The sequence below is a fragment of the Hemiscyllium ocellatum genome, chromosome 20, assembly GCF_020745735.1.
Source record: "Hemiscyllium ocellatum isolate sHemOce1 chromosome 20, sHemOce1.pat.X.cur, whole genome shotgun sequence".
Classification (NCBI taxonomy): domain Eukaryota; kingdom Metazoa; phylum Chordata; class Chondrichthyes; order Orectolobiformes; family Hemiscylliidae; genus Hemiscyllium; species Hemiscyllium ocellatum.
In genome coordinates, this window is record NC_083420.1 from 22,356,276 (window position 1) to 22,383,261 (window position 26,986).

Here is a 26,986-nt window from a genome sequence, read left to right on the forward strand (position 1 = left end):
TCTTCTGCAATCTGTGCAATGCATCACATTTTTTTCTAACATATGGTACCTAGAATTCAGCACAATATTCTAGCTGAGGTCTAGTATCTTATACAGGTTGAGTATAACATCCCTACTCGTATTCTCTATGTCCTTATTAATAAACTCTAGGATACTGGATACTTACTTAACTGCTATCTCCACCTGACCTTCCTTCAATAATTTATACACGTGTACACCCAGGTCTCTCTTCTCTTCCACAATCTTTAGACCGGTATCATCTTTACTCTCCCTGCATGCTTTTTTTTAACAAAATGTATCACCTTCAAATACATTTGTACTTCTTTAAATTGAACTTCATCTGCTACCTGTCCATCCACTCCACTACTTGTTGATGCTATTTTGAAGTTCTCCAGTCCTCCTCATAGCTTACAGTGCTTCCAAGTTTTGTACTGTCCACAATCTTTGAAATTGACCCTCTATTCCAAGATCTAGATTGTTAATATAAATCAGGAAAAACAAGGGTCCCAATACTGACTTTGGAGTACTCCACTGCAAATGTTCCTCCAACTGAAAAATGTCCATAATTCATGACTATTTTCTGTCACTCAGCTAATTTTATCTCCGCTTTACTACTGACTTCCTATTTCATGAGCTAGAAATGTTCTCTATTGTGGAACAGTATTGACCAATTTTTGAAGTCCATATACATGTCATGAAGTGCATTACCATTATCAACCTTCTCTATTCCATCTTCAGATAACTCCAGCATGTTATTTAAACATGAATTTCTCTGAATAAATCCATTCTGGCTTTTCTTAAGGAGCTAACATAGTCTATATGACAATTAATTCTATCCCAGATATTTCCCCTCTACCAAAGTTAAATCGACTGGTATGTAATTGTTGATCCTATCCTTGCAGCCTTTTCGGACCAAGAGTATAAAGTTTGCAGTTCTCCAGTCCTCTGGCATCCATTCTAATTCAGGGAAGGCTGAAGAATTTAGCCGGTCCCTCTGCATTTTCCACTTATAGTTCTTTCAATATCCTTGATACCTACCATCCGGTCCTAGGTTTTTGTCAAGTCTAAATATCAATAGTTTATCTAATATCTCTTCTTTGTCATTTTGAAGCTTTCTAGTGGCTGAGTTACCTCCTTCGCCACAATGGGCTGGATAATGTCTGTTTTCTTGTTAAAGGAAGATGCATAGTATGAATTTAATACCTCAGCCATTTCCCCTTGCCTTCACGTATAAGTCTCCTTTTTGGTCATAAGTAGCCCTACTCTTTTTACCACCCTTTATTATTTATATGCCATTGATATGATAGCTGCCAGTCTATTTTCATACTACATCTTTGCTTCTCTGATTTACTTTTGTACCTCCTTTCTGAAAATTCTAAGTTTAACTTGGTTCTCAGTTGTATTTTCTATTTGACACTTATTAGGAGAACAAATGTTCTTCTTTACTCCAACTTCAATCTCCATTTTCATCCAGGAAGCTCTGGATTTACTTGCGCTACTTTTTCTGTTTTGAAGGAATGTACCATGACTTCTTGAAGGAAGTACTTTGTTCAAGTATAGTTTATCCCACCAACCTTTGACTCCAGTCTATCTAACCCAGTTCCATTCTTGCTCTGTCCCGGTTAATTATCCCTACTCCAGATTGTCCGTTGTCCTTTTTCCACTGTAATCATAAATGTTCTGATACAATGGTCACTACAAATTATTACTGTCACATAAATATTCTCTCACTGACACTTGACCTACTTGGCCCATTTCATTTTCAAGGTCCAGCTATGACAGTGCTGCCTTTCTTGTTGGATTTGATCTATACTGTTGTAAAACAATTGTCCTGAATATCTTCAAAGAATGCTTGCTCCTCAGTTCTTAACACTACCACTTTCCCAGTATATATTTAGCTAATTGAAGTCTCCCATTATAAATACTTTGTAACACTTGGACCTCTCTATGATTTCCTCGCAGATTTGTTCCTCAACATTCTGTCCACAAGTTAGTGGTCTATAGGCTACGCTGTGCAATGTAGTTACACCTTTTTAGATACTTACTTTTAACCATATCAATTTTGACCTTAAACCTTTTGATACATCCTGTTAATCAAAGCTAACACCCCTAATCCTTTTCTTCCTAACCTAACTTCCCTGAACACCTTCTAACCAAATAAATTGAAGATGTCGTAACCAGGAATATTTAACACCCAGACCTGCCCATCCTTCAGCCAGGTCTCTCTTAATATTATAACATTATACTGTGTGTGGCAATCTGTGTCTGTGACTTACCAATCTTACTTTCTGTTCTCTGCAATTCTCATAAATGCAGTGTGATCCTGACTCAATGTTTTTATTCTCCTTATTTCAACTCCATCTATGAACTTACTATTCTCTATTCCAGTATTTGGTGGATCTTGGTATTGTATCTCTCTGGTTCCACATCTGTGAAGAGCAATTTTGAAGCTTGCTCCACCACTAGCAAAACTCTCCATCCCCTGGAACTCAGCCTCAGCTCTATTACATATACAGCCATAAAACACCAATCTGTTCCCATAATTAATGTATGCCCTATCATTAATATTCTTCCACTCTTTTTTTTTCCCTTTTGTACAGTTGGCCCACCAATGGTGCTACAAGCCTAGTGCTTGTTTCATTCTCTGAGGAACCATCACCTTCATCGTATCCAGAATGGAAAGCTGATTCTTGAACTAGACCTCAATGAACTGTTACACAATTTGCCTGGTTCTCTTGAACCACCAGGCGGTCACTGATTCCCTATCTGCCTGCAAGCCCCTAATCTACAGTGTGACCACTGTATGTTTTATCCACGTAACTAAGCCTAGCAGATGCACCATAGTAACTCCAAAAATTCCAAGTTCCAAAAATCCAATGCTCAAGTTACTGCAGCTGGTGATACATCCTGTACATTGAGTTTCCCTTCAGCTAACACTATCTCTTGGCTGTGCTGAAATTCCTGATATTATAGAAACACAATCTGATTTGGAACCTGAGAGAGTTCAGTAACATAAAACCAAAAGAACCATGATTGTTAATAATGTGAAAAAAGTTATAAGATTTTGATCCTATGATGTACTTTTACAGTAATGTAAATGCAAGTATGCCTTGTAATTCATATAGTGAATGTGAAGTGTTTTGTTTTAAATTTAAATGCTTTTAAATTTAATCAACTTGGAATGAAACAGCAAAGTAGAAGCTTGTTACATGTTGTTTTTAACTGAGATTTTTTAAAATCAGATTCCTTTACAAGAGACTGGACCACTGCCAGATCCCTTTAATGATATTGCAGTAGGAGGATGGGAAATCACTGATGAACCTTTAGGACATCTTTCAGTCTGGGCAGTAACAGTACAAGGAAAGGTACAATAAATTCAAAGAGGTATTGTCATGGAAATGTTTAATCTGAAAATATCTGCAGAACCAACATGACCAAAACTATGCAGGCTAAATTCCACCTGAAGTGACTGGCTAACAATCAAGAATGTGAATGCCTTCCCCTTCTTCTGCAGTAGTCACCAAGGCTACATTGAAGGCAGTGTTCCTACCCTGGTGTTGAAACCATGAATCATACCCCTTTTCTATCACTTTTTTTAGAAAGAATGTGTATACTTGCCAGTCTTTGCAATTTAACAACAAATGTACAACAGACGTGACACTAGGCTGAACCTCCTGCTGTAGGGGATCTTGTCTGCTGATGGGAGATTACTACTCCCTTTCCTCGAGTACAACTGCTGGCCAATCAGAGACCAGCAGCTCGTGCGCTCAGCAGCATCCTGCCATCAGTTTCAGGATCATGGAGGACCTAGGCCAGGGTGGGAGTCATTAAATGCCCTTCCTACTTCCAAGCTTGTCACTTGATAGAGCAAAATGTTTTGCCCATAATTTCAGTATATGTTCATGTTTCTCTACAAATTTTGTGGCAAGTGCTACAGTTAAACATTGAATCCAGAAGAATACTTTAAAACTGTTTTAGACATACAGGTTTTTTGAAAGGACAAATGTTTTCCCAGAATAAAAAGTCTTAACCTGAACCAGTGTGGTGTATAACTTAGCATTTGGTTTCTTTCAGGTATTCTATAGAGAAAATATAAATGACCAGAATCCTGAAGGTTCTCTGTGGACTGAAATCCAGACTCCTGGGGAAGTAGTTCAGATAACTTGTGGACCGGGAGATCTTTTGTGTGCTGTATTATGGGAAGGTCAGCTAATTGTGAGAGATGGAATAAACAGAGATAATCCTAAAGGTACACAATTTTAGTTTAGCATGAATGCACTCATAATTATTGTTAATATGTTGATATAGAACATCAAAGTTAGGAATCTCATTGAATGCGTAGGCAAGAAAGTGTCTACCTAAAATTGCAAATAAATATAAAGTGCAGAAAGAGTTCATTCAGCAAATGGTCTTTGTGAATTGAAATTTAGATTTTTGTATTGTAGATGTTGTGAATCAGGAACACTAAGGCATACACTCTACTTAAAAATAACCCAAATGACATTATTACTTTCTGCAATGTTCCATCAAGCAACATGGTGCCTCCAAATGTCATCCTGATGAGGCAGAGCTGGAGCACAGAAGGAAAGGAAAAGGAAGAAATTCCCTCACACCAGATCCCGTTACCCCATGAGTCATTCTGTGCCATGTGCCCAAAGATCTGTTCAGCCGATTCAGACCCATAAAAACCCAGAACAGAAATCTGCAACTCTAAATAGACATCACTCTCAAATCAAGGGACAGCTGCAATGCCTGCCACTCCTTGGAGCAGCAAAAGGTTCCACCCAATAATGGAAACCTCTTTGACACAAGATAGTAATATGATCCCCTGTGTGGTTGAAAGCTGTAAGCTAGTAAAAGAAGTATGAGACATGGTCACTAAATTAACCAATGCAGTCAGCCACTGACCTCATATTTGATGACAAATGAGGAAGTCGTGTTTTGGTTATGTGAATACTGCAGCGGCCCAGGAGGATGGATTTACAACTTAGGGCTGGAGTTCAACTGTTGGTCATGTTTGGAAACAGCCAGATTAAGTAATTTAAAATCATGAAAAAATCTGGACAACTATAATTAATCGAGAGGCCAGAGCTTTACTGTTCAGTGTGGTATGTTGAGGTATTTCTGATAACATTATATTTCTTCAGACTTAATTTTCACAAAGTCTTTATGAATAGATTAAAAGCCTTGTCTTCTCATTTATTTATTCATAAATTAAAGTGCTGCATCTTGGTCAAATAATAGCCCAAGACACTGCAGTTTTCTACTGGATGTCATGTTATGGATGCTCTATAAATGTGTTCTCTGTTACTTGATCTATAGGGAGTTCTTGGAAGATTGTTGAACCACCAAACTCTGAAAATGGTCTTGTTCAGGTTTCAGTGGGCGTTAATGTACTATGGACTATCACACGGGACAGAAGAGTAAGTACATAAACTGCAGGTAGTCTATACAATATTATTGTTAGCGAGGTTTTGGATGTAGGTTTGCTCACTGAGCTGGAAGGTTCGTTTCCAGACATTTTGTCACCCTTTTAGGTAACATCTTCAGTGGGCCTCAGGCGAAGTACTGCTGAAAACTCCTGCTTTCTATTTATATGTTTGGGTTTCTTTGGGATGGTGTTGTCATTTCCTGTCGTGAAGTCACTTCCTGTACCTTTTTTGTCAGGGGTGGTGGATGGGGTCTAACTCGATGTATTTGTTGATAGAGTTAGACACCATCTACCAACCCCTGAGAAAAGGAACAGGAAATGACATCATCAACCCAAAGAAACCCAAACATATAAAGCAGGAATTTTCAACAGTGCTTCGCCTGAGGCTCATTGAAGATGTTACCTAGTAGGGTGACGAAGCATCTGGAAATGAACCTTCCAGCTCAGCGAGCAAACCTACATCCACAATATTATTGTAAATAATATATGCATTGATTTGGAGTTCCTCAGCTAAGACCAGGAAATAAATCATAAACCACAATTTTGAACATGGACCCTTTGTTTTCTGCACAGTCACTGCTGTACTACAAGATGCAATAATAGTGAGCTCTTAGAGGATGGTTAGTGGTAGTAGGCATCGTGAACCAGCTGTGGGCTTTCTCAAATTATATCTGCTTTCTAAAGCCAAACAATATTTTTAAATAGTGCACCTCCTTAAGTTGATAAGGGGTGTGTGCATGCAAAGGAGACAAATAGTCGTAGAGACATACAGCACGAAACAGACCCTTCAGTCTAACACGCCCATGCCAACCAGATATCCTCAATTGATCTAGTCCCATTTTCCATCACTTGGCCCATATCCCTCCAAACTCTTCCTATTCATATACCCATCCAAATGCCTTTTAAATGTTGTAATTATAATGAGAGAAAAACTATGGTCTGTCCCTTGTGCTCAGGATCTAACAGAATGATTCCAATCCCTTCCTGTCAATGGCTGCTGGATGGTAGCTGATTGTTCATGACTGGGTTCACTCCCCCTTCATGGAGGATAGTGACTTCAATATTTGCCCGGGGCGAGAGACCTCCATCAGCATAAGGAAGCAGGTGATCTCTTGCTTCTGAGGGCTGTATCATGACTTCAAGGACAACTGCTCTGTCTTCCGAGTTCTTCTATAGTATAGGAGTTGGAAGGTCATGTGGCAGCAGTACAGGACATTGCATAGGCCAATATTGGAATACTGTGCACAGTTCTGGTCTCCCTGCTATTGAAAGGATGTTGTGAAACTTGTAAGGGTTCACAAAAGATGTACAAGGATGTTGCCAAGGTTGAATGGTTTGGGCTATAGGGAGACGATGAATAGACTGGGGCTATTTTCCCTGGAGCATTGGAGACTGAGGAGGTTTATAAAATCATGAGGGGCATGGATAGTTTGAAGAGCCAAGGTCTTTTCCGTGGGGAAAGGGATTCCAAAACTAGAGGACACCGGTTTAAGGTGAGAGGTGATTCCTGATGAAGGGCTTATGCCCGAAATGTCGAATTTCCTGTTCCTTGGATGCTGCCTGACCTGCTGCACTTTTCCAGCAACACATTTTCAGCTCTGATCTCCAGCATCTGCAGACCTCACTTTCTCCCAGGGGAAAGATATAAAAGGGACGTAAGGGCAACACTTTCATGCAGAGATGGTGCGTACATGCAATGAGCTGCCAGAGGAAATTGTGGAGGCTGGTACAATTGCAACATTTTAAAGGCATCTGGATAGTCAAATGAATAAGAAGAGTTTTGGCGTGATATGGGCCAACTGCTAGCAAATGGGAGTAGATTTTTGTAGGATATCTAGTTGGCATGGACAAGTTGGACTGAAAGGTTTGTTTCCATTCTGTACATCTCTATGGTTCTAAGAGTGTGTATGTGTGGGAGAGTACAAGATAGTGTGTGAATGAGAGAGTAACTGCATGTGTATGAAGGAATGCAAGAGTGTGTGTGTTTATGTGAATGAGTGAGAGAACAAGAGTGTGTGTGAGAGAGGGATGTCTGAGTGTGTAAGAGGCACTGTGTGAAAGGGTGTGTCTATGTGTGCATATGTGCGTGAGAGTGATACTGTATGCATGTGTAAGAGAGGGAAGTGTGAGCATGTGAGAGAGGCACTGTGTGTGAAAGAGAGACAGACAAACAGACATTGTGAGTGAAAGCAAGAGAAAGTGTCTGTGAGCAAGAGAGACTGTGTTTGTGTTTAAGTGTGAAAGAGTGAATTGTGCACACTTCCAGCTGTTCACCTTTCCCTACACATCCACAACTGCCTGTCCACACACAGGCCTCAGAGAGGAAGAAACCCCAGGCTGAATGTCAACGCACTCTGTCCCCCATTCTGCATGAATTTTGCCGTAGTGAGCTTCAAGCGTACATCATCAGAGGTAAACATAAGATTAAATCAACTCTTTGGCTTGGCCCTAATCTCCATTCCTTTCCCTGGTGACCAGGATTTGACCTCTCTCTATACACTCCTTAAGCAAGAACAATGGATCCATCTTCCTTCATTCTATTTTTCATAATTTTGAAATTTTCCAAAATTCTGCTAACTGTGCCTTAACTTTCATGACTCCCCTCTCACCCTTCACCCCTTGCATCAGGACTCCATTTAGTAACACTTTTTTGATTTCAAAATTTTAAATTTAAAGCTTATATAAAATTGAATGTGGGCAGATGGCAGATGGAGTACAATGGAATACTAAAGAGGTAAAAACAATGACTGCAGATGCTGGAAACCAGATTCTGGATCAGTGGTGCAGGAAGAGCACAGCAGTTCAGGCAGCATCCAACGAGCAGCAAAATCGACGTTTCGGGTAAAAGCCCTTCGCTTTTGCCCGAAACGTCGAATTCGCTGCTCGTTGGATGCTGCCTGAACTTCTGTGCTCTTCCAGCACCACTGATCCAGAATGGAATACTAAAGCCTACTGAAAATAAATTAATGGATTGGGGTCTTAGTAAATGAGCTATGGCAGAAGCAAAGTTGGGTAATTTTACAGAGGTGGAAATAGGCAGTCTTCATCGTGACATTGATCCAAGGTCAAAAATCACCTTGAGTTTAAATGTGACCCTGAGGTTGCAAACAGTTTGATTTAGCATTTTGACAGCAGGAGGGAACAGTTACAAGGAAACCGAGCTTGTGTATGGACTAAAGACAATTACTTTGGTCTTCAACATATATTTAAGTGGCCCCATATATTGACAAAAGCAGAGTAATATTTATACCACACAAATGCCAGACAATGATCATCTCCAATAAGAGACAATCTGACTCCCATCCCTTGACATTCAATGGTTTCATTATCACTGAATCTCCCACTATCAACATTCTGGCGGTTAACATTGACTCGAAACTCAATAAGACTTACCACCTAAACACAGTGGCTAGAAGAGCAGGTGAAATGCTAGGAATACTGAGGCGAGTAATTTATCTCCTGAGTCCACAAAGCCTGTCCAACATTTACAAGGTCCAAGTCAGGAGTGTGATGGAATACTCCCCACTTGCCTGGATGGTTGCAGCTCAAACAACACTCCAGAAACTTGACACTATACAGGACAAAGCAGCCCACTTGATTGGAACCACATCCATAAACCTTGGTTTTAAAATTTTCAACTTGTTTTTCAAGACCCTCCCTGGCTTCATCTTCCCTATGTCCGTTTAGATCCAGCCTTTCAATCCTCTGACATATGTGTTCTTTAAATTAAGATCTCCGTACATTTCCCAAGTTTAGTCTCTCTACTGTTGGTGGCTGTACCTTCAGCTGCCTAGAATTGAATCTCTAAATTCTCTCCTGTACCCATCTAACCCTCTTTACTTTTAAGATTGGAGATGTAATGGACAGCAAAGAAGTTTACCTCCGATTACAACGGGATCTTGATCAGATGGACCAATGGGCTGAGGAGTGGCAGATGGAGTTTAATTCAGATAAATGTGAGGTGCTGCATTTTGGGAAGGCAAATCTTAGCAGGACCTATACACTTAATGGGAAGGTCCTAGGGAATATTGCTGAACAAAGAGACCTTGGAGTTCAGGTTCATAGCTCCTTGAAAGTGAAATCGAAGTAGATAGGATAGTGAAGAAGGCGTTTGGTATGCTTTCCTTTATTGGTCAGAGTTTTGAGTGCAGGAGTTGGGAGGTCATTGGTTAGGCCACTGTTGGAATATTGCGTGCAATTCTGGTCTCCTTCCTATCGGAAAGATGTTGTGAAACATGAAAGGGTTCAGAAAAGATTTACAAGGATGTTGCCAGGGTTGGAGGATTTGAGCTACTGGGAGAGGCTGAACAGTATGGGGCTGTTTTCCCTGGAGCGTCAGAGGCTGAGGGGTGACCTTATAGAGGTTTACAAAATCATGACGGGCATGGATAGGTTAAATAGACAGACAGGTCTTTTCCTTGGGGTGGGGGAGTCCAGAGCTAGAGGGCATAGGTTTAGGGTGAGAGGGGAAAGATATAAAAGAGACCTAAGGGGCAACTTTTTCAGGCATAAGGTGGTACATGTATGGAAAGAGCTGCCAGAGGAAGTGAGCTAGTACGAATGCAACATTTAAAAGGGATTTGGATGAGTATATGAATAGGAAGGATTTGGAGGGATATGGACCGGGTGCTGGCAGGTGGGACTAGATTGGGTTGGGATATCTGGTTGGCATGGACAAGTGGATTGAAAGGTCTGTTTCATCTCCACGACTCTGATTCTATGCCACATTAAAACCAATCCTTTGACCAAGTTTTCTGATATCTGCTTGAATATCTCCTTAAGAGTAAAATTTTGCTTGATAACACGCCTGTGTGAACCTCCTTGTAATTGTGTTAATGGCCCCTATATAAATACATGTTGCCAACCACCACTTTTGAAATTTCCATTCTTTGTTTGTCTTAATATTTTGTTTTGTTCGTCAGATGCAATCCTAACAAATAATTTATCTATTTGTTCTAATTCCATGTTGCCCTCCCTTCTAAAGTCACTTTCAGTTGTCCTCTTTCTGTACCTCATTAACTCAGTTTTCAATCTTTGTTCAAAACTTGTCTGATCACCTCCCAAATACCTTTTGGAATCTCTCTCCACTCTGTTGCCCTCCTGGTGCTTTGTCAATTTCCCATTGTTCTAGAATGAAGCTTACATGTCATAATAAACCAATGTTGAAGAAAATGTTTTCAATAAATTATTTGAAGACTAATAAAAGGATATAAACCTCAAAGTAGAACTATTGAACAGCCGAGGAAAGAACCCAGAATGCTTTTGATATAATCAGATAACAATGTATATAGTTTACTGCTCCAAGTATGATCCTATTATTGTGGAATTTCAGCCTGTTCTCAGGCATTGCACATTTCAATTTGTCTGAAAGTGCAGCGTATTTTACTCTGATTGTAGCAACCTGTATTCTAAATCACACAATTCCTCTTCATCCATCTTCATTGTAGTTGCAACTTGACATTCCATCCAGTGACATTTTAATTTTGAAATTTTCATTTCCGTGGCTTTGGCACTCGCTCACTCTGTTATCTCTTCCAGCCCCACAACTCCACAAGATATCTGTGCTGCTCCAGTCCTGGCCCCTTGTGAATCCTTGATTTTATTGCCCTAACAATGGAGGCCATGCCCTCAGCTGCTTAGGTCTTGAAGTTTTGAAACCTTGAATCTCCACGTTTCTCTATTCTCCCTTAAGATGGTTATTAAAACCTGTTTCTTTGTACAAGCTGTTGTTTGCTTGCTGAGCCATCTTATGGGGCTCAGTCTCAAATTTTGTTTCATATTTAGATTTTAAGTCCTTGTGACTCGGTAGTCTATAGCCATCAAGATTCAACATTGAGTGCAGTAATTTTAGATCACTACCTTAACCTCCGTTTTGGTTCATGTTCGTGTTCCTTCTTGGTTCGTTCTTTACTCATTCACTTTGCATTCGGACAGGTGCTAGCTAGCCCCAGAGTTCAGTTTGTTTCTTATAACTGTCCATTATTTTTCACTTTGGCTTTTGTAATTTGAAATCTTTTACCAATTAACCCCTTCTGCCTACCACCATAAAGTAGGCTTTCCCTTTATCCTCCTGTTTGCCCCACCCACCCCCGACACCTTGCTTGCAAAATCCTATTAACCAGAACTGGAAGTTAGAAATTTAAGGGATTATTGATTATGAATCGGATTCTCTCTACAGATCCTGCCTGCCCCACTGAGTACTTACAGCATTTTTTGTTTTTTTTTACTAAATCCAATTTCCTCCAGGTACTCCGGTTTCCTCCCACAATTCAAAGATGTGCAAGTCAGGTCAATTGGCCATGCTAAATTGCCAATAGTGTTTGGTGCATTCGTCCGAGGTAAACATAGGAATGGGTCTAGGTGGGTTACTCTTCAGAAGGTTGCTGGATTTATGGGCTAAATGGCCTGTTTCTGTACTGTAGGGAACCTAATCTAACTTTTTAAAATGCATCATGCCTGTGCTTTTGAAAGAGCACTCTCATTCTACTCCTGTGTCCTTTTTTCTGTATTTTTTTACTTTTCAACTATATTTCCAATTCCCTTTTGAAAGTTCCCTTTTTGAATCTGCTCGCACCATCTTTGCAGAAGATGCTTTCCAGATCACTAGGTTTTAAAGAAGTCCTCCTCATCTCTCTATTTTCTTTTGCAAGGTAACTTAAATCTGGTTACTGATTCCCCTGCCCTTGAAATAATTTATCTCTGTCTCCTCTTTCAAAACGTGTTGAACACTTTAAAAATGTGTGTATCATTTTGCAAGCAGTGTTTCTCTGTCACTAGGTCTGGTTTCGAAGAGGTGTCTGCTCTGAGAACCCTGTAGGAACAGGCTGGATTTGTATGAATATAGAGATGGTAATGGTGAATGTGGGATTAAATGATCAGGTATGAATAATTTTTCATTTCCTTTTTTGACAGTCCTCGTGCTTTTTAAGACCAGTTGGATGTTGGTCTTAAAGTACTAAACTGGCACAAAGTTTTATTGCATTGTTTCAAATCAAATGTGTCTACATAATGCAATTTGTTTTCATGTTTTAATCTTCCCAGTTTTATTTATACCTGAATTTAATTATTTGTACTTTGTTCCTAAATCTTTTCAAAATTATCTTCAAAACAATTTTGATCAATTGATTTCAGTGGGTTGTTGTGGGTGATGCTCAAGGCTGAAATTATATTAACTAAGTTTAGCTTTGAAATTCCTCTATCAATATGTTATTATACGCAAACACTTTGTTTTGCCAGCTGGCTTAAATTAAATTGGACAGCAGACTGCACTGTGCCACTTATGCAATTTATTTTTTGTTCTAATCCAAGGTTTGGGGAATTGGATATGAAGACCGTAATATTTATTTCCGTCATGGAGTGACACCAACTGAATACAGTGGAAAAGCTTGGAAAATAATCGTAGCTAGCAGAGAGCATGACCGAGCTTCTCGTACAGGCAGTGCTACCAGTCTTGCAAGGTACAGTAATCCATCAAAGACACAGGGATTTGCAACATACACATACAAATGTTGAGATAAATGGTAATCATTTGTAGGAAGGAACAGAGGAATAGAAAGAGGCTAGTCAGCTCCTCAAACATGTTCCATCATTCACTTAAATAAGCAGCAATCTAGATCATTGCTCCATTCACCTGCCTTTGTTCCACTGATACCCAACAAAAATCTATTCATCTGTTTTTGAAATTTTCAACTGACTTCCAATCTCAATGTAATTTAGAGACAGAATTCCAAATTTCCAGTACTCTTTATAAGAAGGACTATATCCTGCCATCACCACTAAATGTCATAGCTCAAATTTTCAAATTAATACTCCCTTGTTCTGGAATTCCTCATACCAGGGGAAATAATTTCTCCCCATATTTACCTTACTGAATCTTTTAAACAGCAACTTACAATTCTGATTATCCAACTGAATTAAGCATTTGTAACACCCCATCAGTAGTGGCATGTTAACCATTGATACATTAACTAGTTGTTACTCGTCCCATTGTCCGCCAAAGTCTACATGCACAGAGTCTACTGTGTTTATTTTGATTTTTGTGTAAGATTGGTTAATATTGGGTGCAATTATTTCTGAGTGAAAGGTGAGGTCTGCAGATGCTGGAGATCAGAGCTGAAAATGTGTTGCTGGTTAAAGCGCAGCAGGTCAGGCAGCATCCAAGGAACAGGAAATTCGACGTTTCGGGCATAAGCCCTTCATCAGGAATGAAGGGCTTATGCCCGAAACATCGAATTTCCTGTTCCTTGGATGCTGCCTGACCTGCTGCGCTTTAACCAGCAACACATTTTCAGCTGCAATTATTTCTGGTAAAGTTCTGCTTTATACATCAGGATTACATAGCTTCCAAATTGTCCATTAAATTCAACTGTTTCTCTGGACAAAAAGTGCAAAAAATGCTAAATTTGCAGTACACTCAAGAGACTTCTGTCTACTGAAATAATTCCATTCCCTCCACTGATTACAATTTACTCTGACAAACTGCAAGCCTTCCTTTGTAATTATAATAGCCATGTGGTCAGGTTTTCTTAGACTCTTGATTGCTTGTAGCTGATGTCTAAGTTGGAGTACTATCAGCTATTTCAGTCTACTGAGAGTCAGCCATTTTCTAGTGACAAGTCTCTATTTTAAACTCGGCCACTTTAATGAAATGTAAAGAGTCCCTGCTTCTCACAATGAGGTTTAACTTAGCAAATTCCTGTGCAGAAAATTCCTTTCCATGTTCATTGAATATTCGCTGATGCAACATAATATGTCACAGAATCTTGTATTTTGTTCATCCATGGGGTTTGTGGAATAGAATTTATTGCCCATGCATAGTATCCTTGAGATGGTGATAATGAGCTGCCATCTTGAACCTGTTTGGTCAAGGTAAATTCAGTACTGTTAGGCAAAGAGCTAGGCAGAAACATTTGGCTCTAGGGAAGTGAAGCAACTGATACATTTTCAAGTAGGATTGTAAAGAACTGTGGACTGAAATGAAAAGGTACTATTTTAAATTTTTCTGAAACGCTGGCTGCATGTTTTAGAAAGTGAGAAACCTGACTTCCATCAGGTATCATAAATATAGTCAGTTCTGTTATAACATGGTAGTGCATTCTCGTGCAATCCTGTGTAATAAGAAAAGCGCATAACAGGAGCACCATTTAAATTAATGGGGTTGGATTTGCGATATAACCAATATGCACTTGTTTTAGAAACCATGCCCTCAATGAATCAATGACATTATTGCAAATTTGCATTAATGAAACGTGCATTATAAGCAGAATGACCTGTAATTACTTGCAGTTGAAGTGATTGTACATGAGGAGGAGCTGAGGACTTGTGTACAGATGCAGCTGGTTACAGATGTTGATTGGTCTATGGGCTAATGCATAGTTGTTAATGACGAGGATCTTTTGTTTGCCGACAACCCTGTGATTGGTTCTTAACTAACTGAACAGCTTGGAGCTGGAGCAAGATAAAGAAGGATTTTGGTCTGCCTCAGCTCAAGGGCTATCTCTTGGTTTTCAGCAGTCAAAATTCACTTTAAACTTGAAGAAAACCAATTAATCTTTCCCCAGCAGTTGCTGCAAGCTGTGGACTTTTAATTGATAAATCAGAGAAATTTTACCATTCTTCTTGGAAATAGTGGAAGCATTCAGAAAAGGGAAGCCAAAAAGAAACTTTCATATCAGCAAAAACGAACCCAACAGATCTTGTGGACAAATATTACTGAATTAACTGTCCAGTTTTCCCCTTCCATCCATGTGTTTTTTTGCCCTATATTCACATCTATCTGTCTGTGTGTTGGGAGTGGGATGGGGTGGGGTTTTAAGGAAGTCCGAGTTTTAATTAGTAGCATTTTATGTCAATGGTTTATAACTGTTTACTTGTGACTAAAATCTAATTACTCGTAATAAATAGAAATTCTTGTTTAGTACAAAAATCTGTTCCATGCTTTCTATCAACCTAGGACTGAAAATCAGGCATATTGGGAAATATTGTATAAGCCCCAATGCTTTTTATAAGCATATTAAGAGCAGGAGGATTGCAAGCGAAAAGAGTGGGACCTGTTAGAGACCAAAGTGACAACCTGTGCATGGAGCCATTGGATATGGGTGAGGTCTTAAATGAACACTTCTCATCTGTATTCACAGAGGAGAAAGGCATTGTAGCCAGGGATTTCATTTAGGATGGTGAAGTTCTAGATTACGTTAAGACTAATAAAGGAGAAGGTCGTAGATTTATACAGCACAGAAACAGACCCTTCAGTCCAACCAGTCCATTCCAAACATAATCTAACTGAGGCATTCAAAATTATAAGAGGCCTAGACAGAGTAGATTGTGAGAATCTCAAACCAGATGTGTCTTAGACCAAGGGGAATATGTTTAAGGTAATGAACAAGTGGTTTAAAGGAGATCCAAGAAATTTTTTTTACTCAAAGGGCTGTAGGGATATGTTGTGCTGCCTGAGAGGGTGGTGGGGGCAAGTATTCTCAACATTTAAGAAGCATCTGGATGAGTACTTAGTGTTAGGTCTCAGTAAGCAACAGACGAAGTACGAATAAATAGGATTAGTGTAGTTTGGTGTTTTACGGTCAGCATAGACATGATGGTGGGCCAGATGTTTTGTTTCCAAACGGAATGACTCTAGTTTAAAACCTTAAACTTTTATGATGGCTCTGGGAATAATGGAATTTGCTTTCCAGTGGGCTGCCCCTGTGAATCAAGTTATGCTGGTGAGTGTCTTGCAGGTTGTGATACTACCATCCCTCTGGTGCCCTTGTCCTACGTGATAGCAGTAGTTGTAAGTTTAAAAGCTTTGGTCCTTAGAAGCCTTGGTGAATTTCTGCAATGTGGTTGTATGTGGCAGACACTCCTGCTTCTGTACTTTCAATGATGGAGGGAGATAATGTTTATGGACCTATTGCCAATCAACAGGACTGCTTTTTCCTGGATAGTGTCAAGTTTCCTGAGTGTTATTAGAGCTGCACTCATCCAGACAAATGGAGAATATGCCATCACACCTCTGACATGTGACTTGTAGATAATAAATTTTGGGGAGTCAGGAGATGAGTTACTTACTGCAGGATTCCTAGCCTCTCTTGCTATTATAGCCACACTATCTATATAAAGCTAGTCCAGTTCAGTTTCTGGTCACTGACAGCCTTTAGGATGTTGATAGGAGTGGATTGAATGATGGTAATGCAATTTAATGTGTTGGGGATGTAGTTAGATTCTCTCTTGTTACCGATGGTCATTGCTTGATATTGGTGTGGCATGAATGTTATTTGCTTTCTGTCAGCCCAAACCTGGATATTGCCCATGCCTTGCAGCATTTGGCTATGGTTTGCTTCACTGTCTGAAGAGTTGCAAGTTGTGGGGAAGAGTATCTGTGTCTGCTGGTACATGGTAATCAGCAGGAGGTCCTGACATTGGAATAGGTCATACTCCGGCATGGTGGTGGTGTTGCCATAGTGGAATTCAAACCCAGGTCCCCAAAGCATAATCTCGGTCTCTGGATTAGTAGTCCAGCGATAATTCCATGATACCATTGCCTCCCTGCTTATAGCAGAGAACAATCATTTAGCCCATTGTGCCTATGTTGATGTTTTGAAAGAGCTAACTGTTTAGATTCATTTTGTTGTTCTTTGTGCAGAGCTGTGCAATTTTTTCAAGCATCTATCCAATTCCCTTTAGAAATTTATTTTTCAATCTGTTTCCTTGAACTTTCAGGTACTATGTTCCAGATCTGATAACTTACTGTATGAAAAGTTTTCTCCTCATTTTTTTCCAATTACTCTTAAGTACTTACAACTTTGATTTGCTCTTCATTTTAGTGCTGGCTGTTTCTTTGGTGATGAAGTTAGGTTGCCATCACAAGTATCCATTAGTAGCGAAGTTGATTTCTCCTCCGAAATGGACAAACTGGCAAAGAAAACTGAAAACATTCTCGAAACAATTGGTGAGCGTGCAAGTTGTCCCCATGCCAGTGGAGGTGGAGATGGAGATGTTGCTTCCAGTCCTGATATTGAGAAAAAATGTGCTGATGTTGCAAATGTATTTGAGACCATCCCTTTAATGGGAGCATCTTCAGAAAAATGGGTGCAACCTGTTGCTGAACCACCTGTTTCCCAAGCTCCATATTTGACGGACCAAGGGGGACCTTTGCAGGATGGTGCTGAATTGATTATTGCTCATTCAATCTCAAACACAATGAACTCAGACCCGGCTGAAACATCCAGTGTTTCTTCTGTAGGCACCTATCCTTTTGGAATTGAAGAGCACTACGTGTCTGATGAGCGCCCACTCTGGGCCTGGCTCAGTGGAGGAGGTTGTGAAGTAGAAGCTCACACCCAGCTGAACTGGTTCACTGCCCAGTCAGGTAGTCAGTCTCTTCATTCTTATTGTTATACTACTCCTGAGCAATACAGCTGATAATGATAAGTTAATGCACCAATGAAAATTACATCTGTCCCTAGAGTCACTGTCCTGAACATGTTTTATTCATTGAAAGCAGTCTCAACTAAGTTTCCATTCTTTCTTCATTTGCTAAACCCCTCACTTGTATTTTTATTGCCTCAGGAGGCTGGATTTTCCAGCCTCCCACCTTACATTCTCTTAAACTTGAACTCATCAAAGGGGAAACACACCCACAATGGCTCAGTGGTCAGCACTGCTCCCTCAGTGCCAAGAGTACTGGTTCAAATCCAACCGTGGGTGACAGTCTATGTGAAGTTTGCATGTAGTCCCCATGTCTGCATGGGTTTCTGCCTGGTGTTCCGGTTTCCTCTCTGTCCAATGATGTGCAGATTAGGTGGATTGATCATGCTAAATTTGCCCCAACAGTTTCCAGAATGTGCAGGATAGGTGGATTAGCTAGGGTAAATGTGGGGCAATGGAGATGGGGTGGCAGAATGGGTCTGAGTGGGATGCTGTTTGGAGGGTCGGCACAGATTCGATGGGCTGAACGGCCTCTGTCTTCACTATAAGGATTCTATAAAAATAATTCTGCTAACCCACATTCTAACCCAAACCAGGTCGAGTTTACCTGTCAGCCCCCTGTAACCATCAAATCTGCTCTTGATCTGGCAATTCTCTGAAAAATAGCTTCAAACTAAGCCGTGAATAGAATGAAAGGAAATACTGATTGAAACAATTGCAAAGTTAAATCAGGTCATGTAATAGAAGTAAAATCTCTGAAATTATTTAATTAACTATTAAACACCATATTGGACTAAACAGCCATAGCCTAAAATCTAAGGCTGGGCATTTCGGTAATGAAGTTGAGACTCAAAATAGTGATAGTAGGTTGGAAATCTGTTCCGAAAACACCTTTGATGCTGATTCAACCAGTAGTTTTAAATCAAAGAATGGTGATCTTCATTAACTGAAGGTATCACAGGATATGGGGCAAATGTAACTATATCAAGGAAGGTCACAGGACAGGAATAGCTCTGAATTTTACAAGGGTCATGCTACTCTGAGGAAATACCTTTTTCAAAATGATAAACTTTTAAAAAGCCTGCCCACACAGAGGTAGCACATGGGGATGACTTTAAAAATCTGGTGATTGGTATATGGAGGGTAAGAGGCCCACATGGGGTGACCAAGAGGATAGAGTGTGTTGGAGGCAGGAGAAGGGGTCCTCGGAGGGTGGGTGGAAGTCACGATTGAAGGGTTTATGCCTGAAACACCAACTCTTCTGCTTCTCGGATGCTGTCTGACCTACTGTGCTTTTCAAGTGCCACATGTTTTGACTCTGACTCTCCAGCATCTGCAGTCCTAAGTTTCTCTCTGATGGTTGGTATATGTCCTGCTCTTGAGAGCTGCCAGGCCAATGTGATTGACTAGCAATCCGAGCACAATCACAGTTATGGAGTCATACAACATGGAAACAGACCCTCTGATCCAACTCGTCTATGCCAACCAAGTTTGCCAAACTAAACTAGTCCCACTTGTGCATTTGACCCAAATCCTTCTAAACCCTTCCTATAGATGTACCTGTACAAATATTTTCTAAATGTTGTAACTGGACCTGCGTCCTGGACCACTTCCTCTGGCAGTTCATTCCTCATCCAAACCACCCTCTGTGTGAAGAAGTTGCCCCTCAGGTGCTTTTTAAATCTTTCTTCCCTCACCTTATTAATAATTTTGAACTCCCCTGCCTGAGAGGAAAATACCTTTACTATTCACTTTACCTCCGCCCCTCATGATTTGATAAACCTCTTGTAGGGCCACCCTTCAACCTCCTATGCTCTAGTGAAAAAGGTCCCACCCTCTCCTTATAACTCAGTGAACACACTAGTGGGCACAACTAGGACTGCTAGGAAGCCCTCCAAGATTGTGGCTGACATTGGAACCCAGGGAAGCTCTCTGCTTTTAGGTTGGGTAGGGATCAGGCATCCTTTTTGGAGGCTAAGTGGGAAGAACAGTGGTTTGAGAGATGTGATGGGGGAGTGGGAAATGCCCCATAGGCTCAACTAAGTGGTTTGCTGCCCCTTATTTCTCATTCTGAAAAACTGGCCTTTCTACTCACCACCTGCTGCTGCCAGGATTTTACGGCAATAGAGAAAATCTAGACTACAATTCCTTTGAACAGTGATATAGATCCAAGAGGGCAAGTGGCCATTGACTATCATTGTGTTTCTTTGGTGGTGATTGCAGTCTTTTTGAAAGGATGAGTTAAAATTTGAGATTCAAAAGCATTGTTGTGAGAAAAAATTCTCAGTTTTAAATTTTCTTTTGGTATTGCACATCACAAATGTGCTATCTTCAAACAGGTTGCTTATATTGTTTCCTGTCAGATTTAGGTCACAGGAATGTCAAAACGACCCTTTTTTAAAATCTTAAATAAAAAAAAGAGAGCGACTTGTTCCACCATATGCTATTTCCATGGTTTTGCAGGACAGCCATTTTCTCAGCTGTCATTCTCAATGCCTATTAGCTGCACCCAGCAGACAGTTTGGCGGAAACAGATAATTCATCAGTTAACTGAACGGTCCAAACGGGAGCTGGAGGATTTTAAACATTATGAGCAAGCAGTTGAACAGGTAAGGTGGTTCTACTATCTTAAAAGACTTGTGTTTATATTCCTTTTCAATGATATCCCAAGCATTTTATAGTCAGTGAAGCATTTGTTGTAATGCAGCATATATTGCCCCAATTTGCAGTGTACTCCCACAAGCAGTAATGTGATGCTGACAGGATCTCAGTTTAATATTTAATAATCCTAGTGTGTGACTTTCCTTTTGTACATCCAGTCTAAATGGGTGCTTAAGCCTCTGAAATAGGTATGGGAGTAAAGTGGGAACAGGGAACTGAGTTGGGTGATCAGCCGTGGTCATATTGAATGGAACAGCAGGCTCAAAGGGCTGAATGGCCTCATGCTGTTCCATTCAATATGATCATTCCTGCTCCTATTTTCTATGTTTCTAAAACATATCCTTCTGATTCAGACAATATCTGTGGGCGGCACGGTGGCACAGTGGTTAGCACTGCTGCCTCACAGCGCCAGAGACCCGGGTTCAATTCCCGACTCAGGCGACTGACTGTGTGGAGTTTGCACGTTCTCCCCGTGTCAGCGTGGGTTTCCTCCGGGTGCTCCGGTTTCCTCCCACAGTCCAAAGATGTGCGGGTCAGGTGAATTGGCCATGCTAAATTGCCCGTAGTGTTAGGTAAGGGGTAAATGTAGGGGTATGGGTGGGTTTCGCTTCGGCGGGTCGGTGTGGACTTGTTGGGCCGAAGGGCCTGTTTCCACACTGTAAGTCTAATCTAATCTAATCTACAAATCACCAGCTGACACAGGATAAATTGAATATTTAGATTATGATATCATAATGTTTCTCACAGATGTTTTTAATTTTTGCTTAACTTATAAGAGATGTTTTGCCAGGGGATTAAACCTCCAGTCATTTTTGTAATGCAGAGTTATTCTGGTGTGTTGTAATATGTCAAAGTAACCATCATTTAAGGAGCTGTATATTTCAATTTGTTTAACATGTGATTTTCTATCCTTGTGAGCTAGGATTTTTAACTGGTGAGAATGTTGCTTATTATTTATAGTTGGATAAACATGTTTCCAGTGATCCATAATTTTTCTTTTCCCTCTTATACCACACTGTTGTGCCTAGTCCGTATGGATAAAAAAAGGAGCAATGCAGTGGTGGAGAGATGGAAAGCCATACAAATGGATAGACGTCAGGGTAGCACTGGAACAGTTTACAGGGAATGATGGAAAACGGGATGGGATCTTTTTCATTTACTACACATTCAATGATGAGAAGAAGGTGAGTACTGTTTGTAGATTCTGCAGTCCAGCTATCTTTATATCAGAAACAGAACTGAATGGTAGGAGTTAGAAACTAGAGTCTTTGTCAAATATACTTTGCTGCTTCAAGGGGAATTCATTTATTTCACGACATAATTCAGTCTTATAGAATGGAATTTGAGATATTTGGAGAACGGTTTTAATCATGCTGTTTAAATAAGCTAAAATGTATGAAAACATCAAAATGGGTAACAATCATGAATTGAATTCTTTGTGCTCCAGGTGAGGTCTATCCTTGTAACAATCTAAGTATTATGTAAGTTAAATACTGTAGTGCTTCTGTGTAATTATTTTTAGTTGTAAATAAATGTAATCATTAGTATTAGCCTGATCACTACAATTTGGAAGAGTCATAGAGATGTACAGCATATCAGGTCGGTCCAACTTGTCCATGTCCACTAGCTATCCTAAATTAATCTAGTTCTAATTGACCATATCCATCTAAACCCTTCCTATTCATATACCCTTCGTGATGCCTTTTAAATGTTGTAAGTGTACTAGCGGACACTACCTTCTCTGGTAGCTTATTCCATACATGCACCAACTCTTGAAAAGAAAACAGAAATCGCTGACGAAACTCAGTAGGTCTGGCAGCATCTGTGAGAAGAAAGCAGCCTTAATGTTTTGAGTCAGATAACTCCTCAGCAGAACTGATAGCAGCTAGGAAACTACTGCTGAGCTTTGCCAACAATTTCTGTTTCTTTTCAGATCTCCAACATCCACAGTTCTTGTTTTATTATCGTATAGGTTTCTTGTTTGTCTTGGTCAAAAACATAAATGTTTATTCCTGTGACACTCCTATTCATTACATATTAAACAAAAAGCAGGTTAGTTCAAAGGAGATACAGTTTCTACTCAAATAGAATACCCAAGTAGTTGGGTATCTGTGGTACATGAAATAAACTTTAGGATGGTGTCTATGTTTGTCATTTTTTTTGTATAGATATTTTTATTAGACATTTAACATTTTAACAAATTTACAAAAGTAAACAAAACTCTCAAGCACAAACATTGATATACAAATAAATCTTAATTATATAATAACCAAAATTTAACAAAAGAAAAATGCCGAGAGAAAAAAAAGCAAAATTCAATTAACTACTAATCTAACCTACAATTAACCAGAGTGTATAATTGAGTCTCTTACATTTTTCAAATAAGAAAAGAAAAAAAAGGGGTTGGAATAAAAAAGACAACGGATAACATAGAAGTTGGATAGTGAGATACACGCTCGGAATGTGTTAACATCATATGTAACAAAACCCGTATTCGTGCGGGATTCCTCTCCCAAGGGGCCCCGCACCAGCCAGGTTTGTAATCTCAATTAAATAAAAGCCCTTGTTAGGATAACCAAAATATCTGTATAGAAGGGCTGTCATATTTTATAAAATAATTTGGTCTTTCGGTGCACCATATTTATAAGGAAGTCAGGGGGAATACATTCCATAATTAATCTGTGCCAATTTGAAAGTCCAGGGGGGCCCTCAGCCACCCAGTTCACCAAAATATTTTTCCTTGCACTGAAGGAGAAAATAGAAAATAGTCTCTTCTTGTTTGACATTCCAGGTGCGCCACTTAACCGACTGATCAACCATAATCGTCCAAGTAAATCCGAGACCCCTCGGGAGGGGAAACCCTATCCAAAACATTTCGAGCATAGAACATATAAAATTCACAAAAATAAAGGTTCTCTAATACACTCACAACAGTATAATAAAAAACTATTTCTAAATAATAAAAAAAATATAAAACATATTTAAATGGAGATTATCTCCCTTAACCCAGGCGCTCCTCAATAGGACGAGGAGAATTCAAATATAGTACAGAGCTAGAATTAACAGTGAGCCCCCTACCCCCCCCCCCACACCTGGGTATATTTGGTAATATTAATACCATGTATAAACATATATAACTATAAAAATATAACTTCAACAAATAATAATTAAATATAATAATATAAAATAGCAAGGGAAAACAACCCCGCTCCTAGAGGCAGAAATAAAATAGAATAAGGTAACCACCTCCCCCCACCAACATTAACTAAATAAAACAACCCCAAGGGGGGAGAAAATCGTTAAATAGAGTGCAAATAAATAAATCCCTCTCCCCACCCCCCAAGATAATATTAAACAGTAAGATAAGAAAGAGAAAAAGGGGGGAGGATATAAACCGGAGTAGGGGAAAGGCAAACCAACATACATTGTCTCTTACAATTTATCTAAGAGAGTCCAAAAATTCCTTAGCCTTTTCTGGCGATCCGAAATTATACACGGATCCTTCATGGTTAAAACGTAGCGTCGCTGGGTAGCGTAAGGAGTACTGAATATTTAAGTCCCTTAAACACTTCTTCGCCTCATCGAATGCCTTCCTCTTTTGGACCAGAGCTGGGGAAAAGTCCTGGAATAACATGATCTTGGATCCTTTATAGATCATGGCTTGGGGATCTTTTCCAAGATTTCTGGAGGCATCTAGGAATATCTGCCTCTCCCTATAGCTCTGCAGCCGGAACAGGACCGGGCGTACTGCAATCCGGTAGGCCCATTCTACCCATACCTGGCCTGATCCAGCCTCCAGATTTAAAAGTTGTGGCAGCCACTGCTCGAGAAACGCTGTGAGCTGGCCTTCCTCTTCCCGTTCAGGAAGGCCCAGCAAACAAATATTTTTTCAGCGACCTTGATTATCGAGGTCGTCAATGTAATTCTCTAAGGTCCGGACTCGCTGTCCAAGAGTCCGGACCCGATCCACGGCCGATTGCGCTGTAGTTTCGGAGGTCGCGGCCTTTAGCTCCGCCCCTCCAACTCGGCGCTCGATTTCTTTAATGTCACGGTCGTGCTTCTGCAGCACGGCCGAGAGTGAGTCCCATCAATTTCGGGATTCTTCAATGAAAGCGTTGATCTTCGCATCCAGTTTGGAGATCATTTCCACAAGTTTGTCACTGTAGGTAAGTCCCCCGGGGCAGCTGTGGACGCCTCTGCTGCAGCTAGAGAGGGTGGGGGAGGGGTTCCTACTTGCTGAGAGCTGTGGGCTCTCTTCCCTTTAGTCATTTTTCCTAAAGATTAGATTATTTAAATTTAATACTTAACAACTAATTGCATTAAATAAAAGCTATTTTAAATGATTTGGTGAGTGACCCACTTTGCCAAAGTCTTGGGAGGAGTACTGTAGACTCAGACTTGCTGGGTCGCCGCCATCTTGGATTCCCCCATGTTTGTCATCTTATTCACATTCTCTCCAGCATTTTGCTTCTGCCCTGCACTTTGATGCTTTCCCAAAAGAACTTGATGAAGCATATCATAAACTTAGCTGGAGGTGAGTTAGCCTAATCCTATGAACAATTTATCCATTTGGACTTCTGAATGAAATAAAAGACTAAACACACCTTCTTTGTCAAGAATGAGGATTTCTGATTATGAATTATATATACATTCTCAACTTCTGGCACATTTTATGTTGAACTATTACTTGTATTATGCTTCCAGTATTGATCCTCCTACACCATGTATCTTCACATCTGCAGGATGTAACTTTTGTTTCTTTAGCCATGGTTTTTGATCTGATAGGACAGTCATTCACCCCTGTTGAAATGTGCAATTCTCAGTTGGATTCAAGTCAACTGAAAATTTTAAAACAAAAATTGATAAATTCTTGTTGAACACAGAGCCTTAAAGGTTCAGGAGCCATGATACTAGTAAAGTTAAAATACAGATCAGTTCTGCTCTAATTGAATAGCAGAACATGCTAGAGGGGTTAAATTGCCTCCTTATTTGCTGGTGTTCAAGAGAGTAACAAATGAAACAACATAATGGAAGGATAGTTTGGAGTAAAGATGTTCATCCTGCCCTCCCATTTCCCACAAGATTTGAAAGTTGTCAATTACATAGCAGCAAGAGTAGGCTATTCAGCCCTTTGATTCTGGTCTAGCATTCAATGAGATCTTGGTTGATTTGTGGCCGAACTCCATAGATCTGCCTTTTGGCCCATGTCCCTAAAATATTTTGCTTAAGAAAATAATGTATCTATCTCAGAACTAAAATTAAAAGCTGATCTAGCAAGAAGTGTTGTTTGTGGAAGAGAGTTCAGTTTCAATCATCTCATTGTTAGGAATGCATAGCAGTTTTTTGGTCAAATCGCACCAGTATATCTTGCATCACCTGGCTCAGTAGAGTCTAGCTTGGAGAGTTTGCTCTCAAATGCCCTGGGCGACTTGCGATTATAGAAAAATGTGCCTTAATACTCGAGAAGTTACAAAGCTAATTAAAAAGTTCTCCCTGTGAGTGGACAGGCAATAATCCACCTACAGTTGTGTTCTCCCAGCAGTGTTTCACAGTGATAAAGTCCCAAATTGGTGGCTCATTGGATATTGCACCAACCTAACCTGAGGTATTGAGCCCTAAGTTATTTAACAAACATATGTTCATGGAGAATAAGAGTACATGAAGCACAAAGATAAAAGATGTCTTTTTTATGAACACTGCTGATTTTTCTGAAATAATCACTCTGAGCGCTCTTTGTAGATGTATAACATTTTACTATTCTTTCATAAGTCAGATGTATTTTTTTTAAATCCTACAGTACCTTCACGTGTTTTCAAATGAAATTACAATTTTGGTTCCGATTGCTAATGAAACAAAACATTCATTTGCTATTTATACTCCTGAGCGGACAAAGCAGAGATGGCCAATAAGGTTGGCAACAACTACAGAGCAAGAAATGTATGACTGGGTAAGTGGTCGAAGGAGAAATCATTCAGTATCCTAACTATTTCCTGGAGGTTAGTGTGTTTTCTGGCACAGAATCAGTAGCTATATAAGTAGCCTTCATGATGGTGGAATCGCATGTTGACAGATTCCTGCTGTCTGAATCCAGCAGTTGAAAAACAGCTTGCTGTTAAATTGGGAAAGATAAAAGCCATTTTATATGTGAACAAGGACATTGGATTCAGGTGAAATTACTTAATACAGAAAGTGGTTAGAATGTAGAACTTGTTATCACAAGGAGCAGTTGAAGCAAAATAGCATAGCTCCATTGAAGGGAAAGCCAGAAAATGAGGTAGAAAGAATTAGTGAAGTACTAATAGGGTGCATTGAAACAGCTGCAAGTGAAACATACCAAATGACCTGCAAATACTTTGCAATACCTTGCAATAACTGGGATCAGAATTGTGTCACTGCCAGCATGGCTGGTATCAGTCAGCTCTGTACATTTTCTGTTCTGAAGAAGGGTCACTGGATATGAAGCATTGAGTC

At 39.9% G+C, this 26,986-nt stretch overlaps 1 protein-coding gene across 2 annotated transcripts in view; it reads left to right on the forward strand.

Annotated features, from left to right (window-relative positions):
* Positions 1 to 26,986, forward strand: part of tecpr1a (tectonin beta-propeller repeat containing 1a) — an 84,426-nt gene that overhangs the window by 22,614 nt on the left and 34,826 nt on the right. For both annotated transcript variants that reach the window (XM_060840566.1, XM_060840567.1), the window contains exons 5-13: positions 3,243 to 3,365; positions 4,075 to 4,249; positions 5,323 to 5,423; positions 12,209 to 12,310; positions 12,740 to 12,888; positions 17,251 to 17,795; positions 20,318 to 20,463; positions 21,544 to 21,699; positions 26,313 to 26,462. In XM_060840566.1, coding sequence (XP_060696549.1) covers positions 3,243 to 3,365; positions 4,075 to 4,249; positions 5,323 to 5,423; positions 12,209 to 12,310; positions 12,740 to 12,888; positions 17,251 to 17,795; positions 20,318 to 20,463; positions 21,544 to 21,699; positions 26,313 to 26,462 — 1,647 coding nt within the window. The remainder of the gene's footprint in view (positions 1 to 3,242; positions 3,366 to 4,074; positions 4,250 to 5,322; positions 5,424 to 12,208; positions 12,311 to 12,739; positions 12,889 to 17,250; positions 17,796 to 20,317; positions 20,464 to 21,543; positions 21,700 to 26,312; positions 26,463 to 26,986) is intronic.